The sequence below is a fragment of the Peromyscus leucopus genome, chromosome X (assembly GCF_004664715.2).
Source record: "Peromyscus leucopus breed LL Stock chromosome X, UCI_PerLeu_2.1, whole genome shotgun sequence".
Taxonomy (NCBI): Eukaryota; Metazoa; Chordata; class Mammalia; order Rodentia; family Cricetidae; genus Peromyscus; species Peromyscus leucopus.
Genome location: NC_051083.1, coordinates 51,840,215 through 51,853,183, shown reverse-complemented (window position 1 = coordinate 51,853,183; position 12,969 = coordinate 51,840,215). Strand labels below are relative to the sequence as shown.

At 41.8% G+C, this 12,969-nt stretch overlaps 1 protein-coding gene across 1 annotated transcript; it reads left to right on the top strand.

Annotated features, from left to right (window-relative positions):
* Positions 1-3,180: 3,180 nt before the first annotated feature.
* LOC114683257 (melanoma-associated antigen B4-like) lies at positions 3,181-4,371 on the top strand. The gene has a single exon (XM_028857471.2). The coding sequence runs from the start codon at positions 3,218-3,220 to the stop codon at positions 4,307-4,309; it is 1,092 nt and encodes a 363-aa protein (XP_028713304.1). The 5' UTR covers positions 3,181-3,217; the 3' UTR covers positions 4,310-4,371.
* Positions 4,372-12,969: the final 8,598 nt, after the last annotated feature.

The window sequence follows — 12,969 nt, the reverse complement described above, 5'->3', positions numbered from 1 at the left end:
ATTTGCTGCTAATACTAAAATGAATGCAAACTCACAAAAGTAACTAGTGCCCAAAACAATTTGATAGCATAATTTAGAAAGCTGCTATACAAATTCCCTCCAGGAATGTCAGAAGCTAAGTTAAATAAAATAAATATCTAATTATAATATGTAATGGACAATATAACTATTAATAAATCAATATTATCCAAAATATACTTAATAGAAACCCAAACATAAAGGTATACATTTGTGAGATATCTATAAAAACTTCCTGATAGACTGTAAAATAAGTTGCCAATAGAAATATATAGTTCATTATAGGAGAAAAGATTATAAAAATATTAATGACCTTAAATTTCTAAATTTTAAATTATTCTTTGTGTATGAGTGGATTTCTTGCATGTGTGTCTGTGCAATCATGTGTGTGCACTGCACACAAAAGCCAGAAAATGGTGTCAGATCTCCTGGGACTGGAAAAACAGATGGTTATGAACAGACATTTGCCAGCTGGGGGTGGGTCAAACTCACCTCCTCTGGAAGATCAGTTAGTGCTCTTAACCATTGAGCCATCTCTCCAGCCCCAATTACATAACATTAATTACACATCTATTGCCTTACACATTGGTATGAAAATTAAAACCAAACTCAGCCTGTGGTTTCCCATGACTGAAATCAACCTAGAATAATGAGACAAATAAAAATAGTATTAACAATTAGAGCAAGGCCTCTGTATCTGTATAGAACTAGAGCCTGTGTTTGAATCACCCTGAAGGGAGGCAGGACAAAGAGAGGAATTGCTATAGGAAATTTTAAATTTTGGCCTGTTTTCTCTAAGGTGCAATATAGTTAAATATATTTAAATATAACATCTAAAACCAGTGGAAATTCACTGCTAAGAATTTTGAACATGTTCTTATATGTGATGTCAGAGGATTTAGACATAACTGTTAAATTAAGGAGTTCTCCCCACATCTCGAATTACATAGTACCTCACAGTCTCCTATGCTACCTTCACCTTGACTCAAAGTCATAGAACTAGCAGATAAAACATACCTGGACTTCTTGAAGACAGTCTCAAGGATTAAAATCTTCAGTCTGAATGTCCAGGCTCAAAAAGATATAAGCAATGTGGCTGGATATCTTCAAATTATCAAGATAAGAATTAATTTAATTCTGGCAAGGTGGTACAGGCCTGTAATTCCAGCACTCAAGAAATAGGCAGTTGGATTGGTTTTTTTTTTTTTTTTTTTTTTTTTTTTTTTTTTTTTTTTTTTTTTTTTTTTTGTTTTTTCGAGACAGGGTTTCTCTGTGTAGCTTTGCGCCTTACCTGGAACTCACTTGGTAGCCCAGGCTGGCCTCGAACTCACAAAGATCCGCCTGCCTCTGCCTCCCGAGTGCTGGGATTAAAGGCGTGCGCCACCACCGCCCGGCATGGATTGTTAATGCTAGGCACTCTAAGCAGCATACATTTTCCAGGTCATCCTGAGCTACAGAGTGATATTGATTCCTCACAAACAAAAACAAAAGACATAGTCTTCAATCAGGAAAAAAAAAAAAGAAAGACATCAGGCATGATGGCATATGGGGACAGTGAGGCAGGAAAGTCACAAAATCTCATTAGTTCTAGGGCAATCTAAAACACATAGAGACGATAATCAAAGATAAAAGAGTGAGGAAAAGAAAATGTAGAAGGTTGATAAAAGGGGGTGGGGGAAGGGGAGAGGAAGAGAAAGGAAAGGAAAGGGGAAAGACCAAGGTGGAGAAAGGAGAATTGAGAGAGGAGAGAGTAAATAGCTGGCTAGGGGATTGCGAACTACAGGAGTGGGAGGAGGGTGTTGAATCACAGTAAATATTCAGTGTTCCAAGTACAAAATATCATAGTTATCATAGAACCCTTTCAATGCTTTATGGTGAAGTCATGAACAAGGATACTATGCTCCAAATTGCTCCATTTTACTTTCTTCTCAGGATTCTGGTGGATGTTAGGTTTTTGTCTGGAGACCTACTGGCTCACGTCAAGACATCCAGAAACCCTAGGCAAAATCAGCATGAACTGATTTTATTCATCTGGGGAATTCATTCTCCTGGAACAAAAAAGGACAAGAACAGTTCCTCCTAGGGTCATAGAGCAACAGGGAGTTGGAAGTGGAGGACCCTAACTTCCGGTTAACCCGGTTAACGGTCCAGTCAGGATAGGCTGTGTTCAGCTTGGCGTAGGCACCTCCTGTCAGGTGAGAGAATCTCCCCTGGTGTTGTGGCAGGGAGAGGGGAGGCTTCCTGAGTTAAAACTATGACATCCAGAAGCCTGTTGTGAATTGCCTAAACTATAGCCCACCGTTGCCCGTGACAAGGAAGCCAGCCAGGCTTGCTTCTGCTCTGGTTTCCAGAGTTCCGGACATGGCGGTTATGCCAATGTGCCGGTCGCGGTCACTTTCCTCATGTTTCTCAGTGAGTGAAGGTCTCGTTAAGAGATTGGAGGATTAAGGGACAGAAGGGGAAATATAGGAGTTATAGATTTATAAGGAGGGAGGCCAGTCATGAAAACTGGGAGGACTGACCCATACTGTATGGAAGACTGGATACACAGAATTGTTCCCTTGTATGGTGGCTTAGGCAGGCCTAAAGACCAAGATGCAACTTCACTTTGTCCTTTGAAGAACACAAAGGTGGGAGAATTATGGAGTGTATTTTAAGATCTCCATAGTGAGGAGATCCAGAAAAGAAACGGGGGCTTCGCAAAAACATAGGCATATTTGATGTCTGCTAAAGGGCGTCAGATATCAGGGGTGAAGATTGCCTTAATTTCTTCCCATGTCTTACTAGCGAAGATTGTAGTGTTAAGTTTATAGAGATAGAGGAAAGTGGGGATCCAGACTTAATTAAAAATGTACAGGAGGGTTCTGAAAGTAAACAAGGAGGATTGTGAAATTTATCAAATGGGTCTCTAGTGAAAATGCTTTTCTCTCACTAGGAACATATAACCTGGGGTACATTGCAGTGGCTTAATAGACTCTGATTTCCTCCACAGGTTTCTTAGGAAGTGATTGACCAGGAGAAACAGGGCACTGTGAGTACCCAAAAAGATGCCCTGAGAAAAGCAGCAGAGGGGGCATTCATTCATTAAAGGGAAGTTTCTCACTACCCAGTGATGGTATGGCACTCATAGTGTTATTCTTTTCCCTCCAGATACCTGCCTTTCTAGCACAACTGCCTGCTGCCCCAGAGACAACTCACCATGCCTAGGGGCAGCAAAAGCAAGGCCCGTTCCAGGGCCAAAAGGCAGCAGACTCGGGGGAAGAGCCAGAATCTTCAGGGTACACAGCCCACTGAAGAGGAGAAAGCAACACCGCCCCCTCTTGGCCAGGGAGATGCCTCCACATCCCCTGATATCTGCACTCCTCAGGGGTCCCAGGAGGCTGCATCCCAGGGCTCTCCTGAGTTAGATGTGCCCTGCCTAGTCTATGATGTTGGTGCTGAGGGTTCTGTTGCAGGTGCTGATGAGAGAAGTGCTGTCTGTGCTGAGGGTCTTGCTGTTGCAGATGCTGATGAGAGAAGTGTCTCTGCCTCCAAGATAGCAGCTGCCATTCTGGCTACACGCAGAGATCCTCTGACCAAGAAGGCCAATGCATTGATGGAGTTCGTACTGGAAAAGTTTAAGGTGAAAAAGCCCTTCACACAGGCAGATATGCTGAGGGTGATCAACAGGAAGTACAAGGTGCACTTCACTGAGATCTTCAGGAGAGTCTCTGTGCGCTTGGAGGTGGTCTTTGGCCTCGAGTTTAAGGAAGTTGGTCCTAGTTCTCAGTCCTACATGCTTGTGGGCAAGCTGGGTCTCTCCACTGAGGGAAGTCTGAGTAGCAGTAGTGGGTTGCCCAAGACAGGGCTCCTGATGACCCTCTTGGGTGTGATCTTCATGAAGGGGAGCTGTGTCTCTGAGGAATATGTTTGGGAATTCCTGAAAACATTGGGGATATATCCTGGGAAAAGTCATGTAATTTTTGGGGAGCCTCGGGAGTTTATTACCAAAGATTTGGTAGCAGAAAACTATTTGGAATACAGCCAGGTTCCTGGCAGTGACCCCCCAAGCTATGAGTTCAGGTGGGGTCCCAGAGCCTATGTTGAAACCACCAAGATGAAAGTCCTGGAAGTTGTAGCTAAGATCAATAATACTTCCCCAAGTTTCTTCACTAGTATGTATGAAGAGGCTATGCTTGATGAGGCTAATAGAGTAGCAAGGAGAGTTACAGCAGTGCCTGGCAATGCTGTTGATGGCAGGGATGTCAGGGCTCATTGCAGATTCTTGCCTCACAGATCCTCCCACATTTAGTTGGGTTTGAGATACAGTTTTCACTGTGTTAAAGAGTAGTCAGTCTTCTAAGTAATGGAATGTCTTATGGGCTAGAAATAATAAAGTTTATATCTTATTGTTCTGTAATACATAAAAAAATGTGTTTTCCTTTGGTATTTTGCAAATGTTCCTTTAATTGAGGATTAGCTTGCTTCATAATCTGCATTTTAACATTGTGCCTGACATATTTATTGGAGTTTTTCATGTTTAAGACTAAGAGTTTGGCTATTTTCAAAGAAACTGGTAAATTTTTAAAACATTAATGTGGCATTGGATCAATAATTTTCCTGGAAATGTGGAATTGCTTGTTGAAACAGAAGTGACAAGGCTAATTCAAATTGGTTGTATTTTGCTTTTTCTTGCAATGCTAACTGAAATAAACTTGAATTTGATTACTGAAAATGTATTTGCTGTGGGATGTTCTGTATGTCCTGTGGGAGCCTGTTCTTGGGTTCCTCGTGGCTTTACCCAGCAGGTCCGCATAGAGGATGATTAGGACCCTGGGCAGGTGTTTGAGATGGTCTGCACTTGGCTGTGCTGGATGGTCTGTGTGTCAAGTTGCTCTGACTGGTCAATAAATAAAACCTGATTGGCCGTGGCTAGGCAGGAAGTATAGGCGGGACTAACAGAGAGGAGAAATAAAAGGACAGGAAGGAAGGAGTCACTGCCAGGCGCCCTCCAGGATAAGCAGCATGTGAAAATGCCGGTAAGCCACGAGCCACGTGGCAGGGTATAGATTTGTGGAAGTGGACTAATTTAAGCTATAAGAACAGTTAGCAAGAAGCCTGCCATGGCTGTACAGTTTGTAAGCAATATAAGTCTCTGTGTTTACTTGGTTGGGTCTGAGTGGCTATAGGACTGGCGGGTGACAAAGATTTGTCCTGACTGTGGGCAAGGCAGGAAACTCAAGTTACATGTATTAGAAAATAAATTGTAATAAATACCACAGAAAAATAAAAGGGGTCAAGACATCACAAGAAAACCCACAGGATCAACTAACCTGGGCTCATAAGAACTCACAGAGTCTGAACCAACAACCAGGAAGCCTGCACGGAACTGACCTAAGGCCTCTACATACATATGACAGTTGTGTAGCTTGGTCTATTTGTGGAACTCCTAACAATGGGAGCAGGGGCTGTTTCTAGGCTTTGGCTGGCTCTTGTGAACCTATTCCTCATATTGGATTGCCTTGCCTAGCCTTAACACAAGAAGAGGTGCTTAGTCTTATGCCAATATGAAATGTCATCCTTTGTTCATACCCATGGTAGGCCTGCCCCTTTCTGAACAGAAACAGAGGAGTGGATGGAGGTGGTGTGGAGAGTCAGTGGAGGAGGATGGGAGGAAATGAGGGAAGGAAATTGGGGTTCAGATATAAAATAAATCCTCCTAATCCCTTGCTACCCATGGCAGGCAAGAGAGCTGTCACTGGGATCAAGAGAGTTGGAGAACTATCCCCTTCCTTCATTGGCTGCAGCACATGTGAGAACAGGCCCTGCATCCCACCTGGGCAGTACACTAGAGCTGACTCTATTGGCAGTGATGAAGATGAGTCTACCCTGAGGACATGACAGTAGGAGAGCTGACCCTGCCCCCCACTTCTTTGCCATGAGATGGCATGGGCTAGGGAAAGATACCCTCTCCCTACTCCTTGCTCCCTGTGTTAAGTGAGAGAGCTGGCCCCTGGATCACTAGAGTGGAGTGGGAGAACTAGCTCTGCCCCTCAACAGCTGCAGCACACAGGAGAGCAGTGGACCCTGCAACTCATCAAGGTACCAGACCAGAGTTAATCCTGCGGTCAGATGTGCAGTGAGCCAGCCCTGAGGGTGTGAGAACAGGAGATCTGTCCCTGCCCACATCTCTCCTATGACTCCTACAGCAATTGGGAGAGAGGGATCTGCCCCTTGCCTGGGCAAAACACTGGAGCTAGCCCTGGTGGCATGAGGTGAGTGAGCTGGACCTGAGGGCCTGAGAGCAAGAGAATAGGCTGCATTGGATGGGCAGGCTGAGGCAGTGCTGGAGAGCATTCGAAGGTTGGGGGTTTGGGGGTAGGGCGTTACAATGTGGGAAAAGCTGGCAGGCTGATCAATCCAGCTGACACTCAGGCCCAGGACTATGAACTGTTAGAGCATGAGAAGGGGCTGAACCTACAGATCCAAAACTGAAGGATCTCTATGACACAGGACAAATGTGGGAAGTCAGATGACAGCAGCCCCAGTGAAAGCCCATTGTTGATTGGTGTGACAGAGGATGGAGGCCCCTAACCAGACACATGACTCATTTCAATGAACACTTGCGAATGAACACTTGCAAATGATGATGGAAAGATTAAAGGGTGAAATGTGTGTGTTAACAAGCCACACTACAGCTTCCACAACAAGATTTTTTTATCTTCCTCTTCTTTCTTGCTCTGCTTTTGTTTTGCTTATTGGTTTGTTTTGCTTTGGTGGGGAGGTTGCAAGGGTGGAGGGAGAATGCAGGGTGGGGGGATGGGCGGGATCGGGATGCATAATGTGAAAACCACAAAGAATCAATAAAAGTTAATAAAATAAAAAAGACAGTACAGCAGATTAAAAAATAAAGTAAGTAAATAAAAAGCTAATTGAGAGATGGACATGGAACTAAACAAAATTTAAATATTGATGAGTAAGGACAATGATATAAGGGGCCAAGTAAAATTTATTAAAGAATGAGATCAATAAAGTACACTCACAACACAGAACAAGCTAGATGCTGCTGCTGATCCAGCTGTCATTGTCCTGATGTTCTGCCCAAGGGAGATGGGAACCAAACTACAAGCCATGCTTCTCTGCTACCACTTGCTTCTGCTCTGACCACCCAAGAGAGTCATGACCTCTGCCCCACAGTTTTTAAGGTGTCACATATCCTCAGAGCAGACCACATTCATAAGGATAAAACACTCCATCCAACTGGTCATTGGGCTGAATGGTGGAATTCCTACAACAAAGCCTGATGACTATTTTAAAATTATTCAACATCTTTAGCCATTAGGGAAATGCAAATTAAAACAACTTTGAGATTTCATCTAACCCCAGTCAGATTGTTCAAGATTAAAAAAAAATGCTGTTGAGGATATTGAAAAGTGAGGATATTCATTCACTTTCTAATGTTGTGCCCAGATCGTGACCCCCAGAGAAACCACCAAAGACGAGCATGCCGGAATGCAAAAGCAAGGTTTAACTCTGGATATCCAAAAGCAATACAAGCCTAGGCAGGGACTTTGTCCAATACATCCAACGCAGTGGAAGCTGGAGGAAGCGCCCACCTGTCTGCAAGCTCAGTTTTTAAAGGGAAAAGTCACAAGGTTACATCATTTAGGGGTGCTAGTATGGATACAATTCTGATTGGCTCGCTTCTAGGGACTTCTAGAAATTACTTCTAAGGGAGTGGTTTCCCGCCACCATTTCTCATTGGCTGCCCTCAGGTGGGGGCATTTCTGTGGTCAGTTGCCCTGGAAACCAGGGAGAGGACATTCCATAGTCTGACAGGCATTACCTCATGACTATCTTGTAACTCTGTACTTTTACACTTCCTGGTTTCTGGAATCTGAACTGACTGGTTTCAGTAACTAATGGCCTATTCCCAAAAGGAGAAATCTTAGGCCTTAATTTTAGGGTGAAAGCATTTTGGTCTTATTTCTAAGATGGCTCATTTTGGTCTCACACTAAAATATGAACTGACTCCGCTATGGAAACCACAAAATCAGGAAATCACAAAAACAGCTAGAAATAGGTTACCATAAGATCCAGCTATACCAATCCTGAGCATGTGTATATATATATATATATATATATATATATATATATATATATATATATTCAAAGGACTCTACATTTTAATACATTGATAACTTGCTTATGTATGTTCATTGTTCTCTAGTCATAATAGTCAGAAAACAGAAATAGCCTAGATGTCTATCAACTGATGAATAGAGAATAAAAATACAGTACATATATACAATGGAATTTTATTCATCTAAAAATAAAGAGAAAAACTAAAATGAAATTAAAAATTTTCGGGTAAACTGGAGCTAGAAATAAGCATTTTGAGTGAGGTAACCCAGACCCAGAATGGCAAACACCATTTGTTCTTTCTTAGATGTGGATGCTAGCTTTGAATCTCAAGCATGTTTCTTTACATTGTCATGCCCATAGAAGTCAGAAAACTAGGAAGGGAGTATGTAGGGGATATGAAGAGAGGGGGATAGAACACAGGTGGTAAAAAAAAGAAAAAGGAATACTGGAACAGGAAAGGCAAAATGGGGTGGGGATGAGAGGGCAGATAGAGAAGGGAGTGTGTAGAGGGATAATTAACACTAATGACCTTTGAAAAAGCTATATGGAAACCTACTCCTGTAGAAACTTCGTAAAAATATAGTTATATGCATCTATAAATACAGTTTACCTGAAGTTACCAGCAAAAGAGGCACAATGCCTTTCCAGACAACAAATAAACTACTTAGTGCCATGCATAGAATAACATGTGTTAGTCAATAAGGTCATAAAGACCTCTGCAAACATAACAGACTACTGTGATTGTTCTTGGTTGCCCTCCAGAACTTAGTGTTAAGACCATGAAGACACCACATACATAAATGATAGCCCAAGGAGAAATCAAGCTGACAATGACTTGGAAGCTTCATCTCTATTTCAGAGATTTCAGAGAGAGCTGGAAGATGGTATAAATGCTACTGGGGGACAAAAACCAAACCAAACCAAAACAAACCAAAACAAAACAAAAACATTAACAGTCTTTCCTGGCTGTAAATGCTATGAGCTAAAACAATGACTGGCCTGGCAAGATATGCCCACTGGTTCAATAGTGGCATGAATGATATGGGACTAACCCATCACTTTCTGTCTGTATTTAAAGCTCAATCCACAAGACTGAACTCCTCCCAGGTTCCCTTAAATGGACCAAGAACCCTTGACTGGGTAGGTGATAAGTATTGTTGGAATCTTAAAAGGTCTTATAATAAAAAAAAAAAAATCCGGTACCAGATATTGGAGTAAAAGCTGAAAGATCAGAGAAGCAGAGCAAGCCACAGCCAATGTCACCTTGCCAATTCCTCAGCCAATCCTGTTTCCTCAGACTGAAAGCCTCTCATTCTTCACTCAAAAGGATCTCAGCTGAACTGCTTTAGTTCCTGTTTTCTCATGCCTTATATACCTTTCTCCTCCATGCTGTCACTTCTTGTGATTAAAGGCATGTGTGCTTCCCAGTACTTGGATTAAAGGTGTGTGCCACCACTGCCTGGCTCTGTTTCAAGTGTGGCCTTGAACTCACAGAGATCAGATCCATGAATACCCTATCATCATAGAGCCTTTATCCAGTATCTGATGGAAGCAGATGCAGAGATCCACAACTAAGCACCAGGCTGAGCTCTGGGAGTTCAGTTGAAGGAGGGAAGAGGGATTATATGAACAAGCAGGGGGTGGGGGGGCAGAGATCATGATGGGGAAATCTACAGAGACAACTGAACCAAGCTCGTAGGAACTCATGAACATGAGACTGACAGCTGTGGAACCTTCATGGGACCAGATTAGACCCTAAGCATATTGGAGAGAGGGGCCCCTGGTAGTGAGATCAGGATCTACCCCTGGTGCATGGGTTGGCTTTCTGGATTCCATTACCTGGGGTCAGACACTTTGCTCACCCTTGATGCAATGGGGAAGGGCTTGGTCCTGCCTCAACTGGATGTCAGCCTTAGCTGTCTCCCCATGGGAGAACTTACCCTTTTGGAGGAGGGGATGAAGGGTGGTTTGGGGGAGAAGAAGAGCGGGAGCAGGAGGAGGGATGAGAGAGGGATCTGTTGTTGGTATGTAAAATGAATAAAAAAAATGGTTGGAAGGATAGGGGTATAATTGCACATTAGGAAATGATAGGTGGATTTGATAAAACTATCTTAATTGAGATTTCCATTGTGTGAAGAAACACCATGATCTCCACAACTCAGAAATGAAAATATTTAATTAGAATTGGCTTAAAGTTCAGAAGTTTAGTCTATTATCATCATGATGGGAAGTATGGTAGCACACCAGCAGACAAGATGCTGGGGAGGTAGCTGACAGTTCTACATCTGGATTTGCAGGTTGCAGGAAGAGAATGTGAGCCACTGGGTCTGGCTTGAGCTTCTGAAACCTCAAAGCCTACCTTAGTGACACATTTCCTTTAACAAGACCACACCTACTCCAACAAGATCACTGGTCCTAATAATGCCACTCCCTATGAGTGTGTGAAGCCTGTTTTCTCTTTCTTTCTTTCTTTCTTTCTTTCTTTCTTTCTTTCTTTCTTTCTTTCTTTCTTTCTTTCTTTCTTTCTTTCTTTCTTTCTTTCTTTCTTTCTTTCTTTCTTTCTCTCTCTCTCTCTCTCTCTCTCTTTCTTTCTTTCTTTCTTTCTTTCCTTCCTTCCTTCCTTCTTTCTTTCCTTCCTTCTTTCTTTCTCTTCTTTCTTTTTTATATTATTACTAAAAATTTTTTTATTCATTTTGCATACCAACCACAGATCCCCTCCCCTCCCTCCTTCCACCCCACACCATTCTCCCCATTCCACCCCAATTCCCACCTCCTCCAAGGCAAGGACTCCCCTGGGGAGTCAGCCCAGCCTGGTAGATTCAGTTGAGGCAGGTCCAAGCACATCCCTCTGTACCAAGGTTGTGTAAGGTGTCCCACCATAGGCAGTGGGCTCCAAAAAGCCAGCTCATGCCCTAGGGATGGGTCCTGGTTCCATTGCCAGGGGGCCCCTTAGTCAGATCAAGCTACAAAACTTTTAAAAGATTTATTTATTTATTATGTATACACTGTTATGTTTGCATAAATGCCTGCAGGCCAGAAAGAGAGCACCAAGTCTCATTACAGATGATTGTGAGCCACAATGTGGTTGCTGGGAATTGAACTCAGAACCTCTGGAAGAGCAGTCACTGCTCTTAACCACTGAGCCATCTCTCCAGACCAACAGCTCTTTTATTTCAAATCAAAACATTATATGCATGCAAGAAATTCTCAAATAGTAGAAAAAGTATAAAACAATAAAACAAATAAAATAAAATATTTATAAGAAGATAACATAAAGTTGGGAGTTGAGATGGGGGTCCTGGGGAGGAGTTTGAGGAAAAAGAGATGTGAATACATTAAAGATATATTGCATAATACACAAAATTTTCAAAGAATAAATAAAAATAAATTGAGCCAGATTATGTTCTATTAAAGGAACATTTCCATCAGGTTACTTAGAGTATAGTTTATCAAGCAATAAGAGGGGGCTTCATACTGAAGTAATGAGGAAAGGAATGAAAAAGAATAATTTGAACCCAAAGCACTAAGTAGAGAGGATGTTGGTCTTTGTCTCAAAACAGCAACGTTGATTTGCCTACAGCCAAAAAAAAAGAACAAAGGAATTAAATATCATTGCCTAATTCATAAACACCAGTTTTATTAGATGAATAGCACATTGCCTGCTCTATGTCCTCATTTGTCAACTAAATTCTGTAAGGTAAGGTGGTTACTATGTTGGGTAAAAATCATCTCAGTATTAGCTGATGTTATCTAAAAATTCAATTATTTTGTAAACTTGTTGGATGATTTACATCCATTATATTGAAATCTTACATGTGGGGATTTATCAGAAATGTATTCCCTTTACACATAAACAACTTGAAATTTTCTCAAGTTCATAAAACTGCTACACAACAGATACTGGCTCCGAATTTCTCTCAAATCAATACCTTTGCATTTCTCCAAGCCTGAAGACAACCCTGTGTCACTCATTTTTTGTTCATTACATCAAAATGTATTTCTGGTGATAAATGCATGACTTCAAACTCAAAATACTGATTTGGAATATTGGGCCTAAGGAATGAGCAATAAAAATATTAAGTGTGAATAAAGAGAGAGATTGAGGAAGGAGGATTGTGTTAGAGGTTCACACCAGTCTAGGCTGCTTAACAAGGCTCACCTTAAAAGAAAAGACAGAGAAACTGCTTGATATTACCATTGCCTACACAGTCAGTAACAGTAAATTTCAACCAATTAGGATCTGAAATATTGAAAGTTGCAGCCTCTTTCCTTTAGAAAGTGTATGTACCTGCATAGAAGTTACATGAGAGACCAAGTCTGGCTGGTGAAGGAAAGATACAGATCACCATGCTTTATATGTGACAACTTTAACTCCTGTGTTGGGATCTCTGCTTAGTACTTCAGGTTTCTGTCATATCCCTCTCCAGATACTTCTGTCCTCTGCCAGGTATACAGAGAGATCAAAGTTGGAAGCAATGTGGCATTTTCCTAGAAAATGAATGAGAAAGAAAACAACAATGACCTCTTAATAAAAGGAGTCATATTGATCCCAGAGAATTCCTGTTTCTAGTTCTAAAAGGGTAAGGCCAGGCTATTAGGCTATCCCATTACTCAATGTCCAGGGTTCTGAATGGCATATGAACTGTGTTCTATATAGGGGTGATCTGAAATTAAGGGAGTATCATTCTGTGATTACCTTGTTTTATTATTTCACTCATTTATAAAATCAAAACATTGGAAATTTTGAATAGAATGATAGTATCCCGATGTCATGTGTGTATATGGGGGAACATCGACCAGGCAAGACTGATTACTGGGAAGTACATT

Excerpts from the sequence above, each read along its gene's own strand:
- LOC114683257 (XM_028857471.2), top strand. The coding sequence starts at position 3,218 with ATGCCTAGGGGCAGCAAAAGCAAGGCCCGTTCCAGGGCCAAAAGGCAG.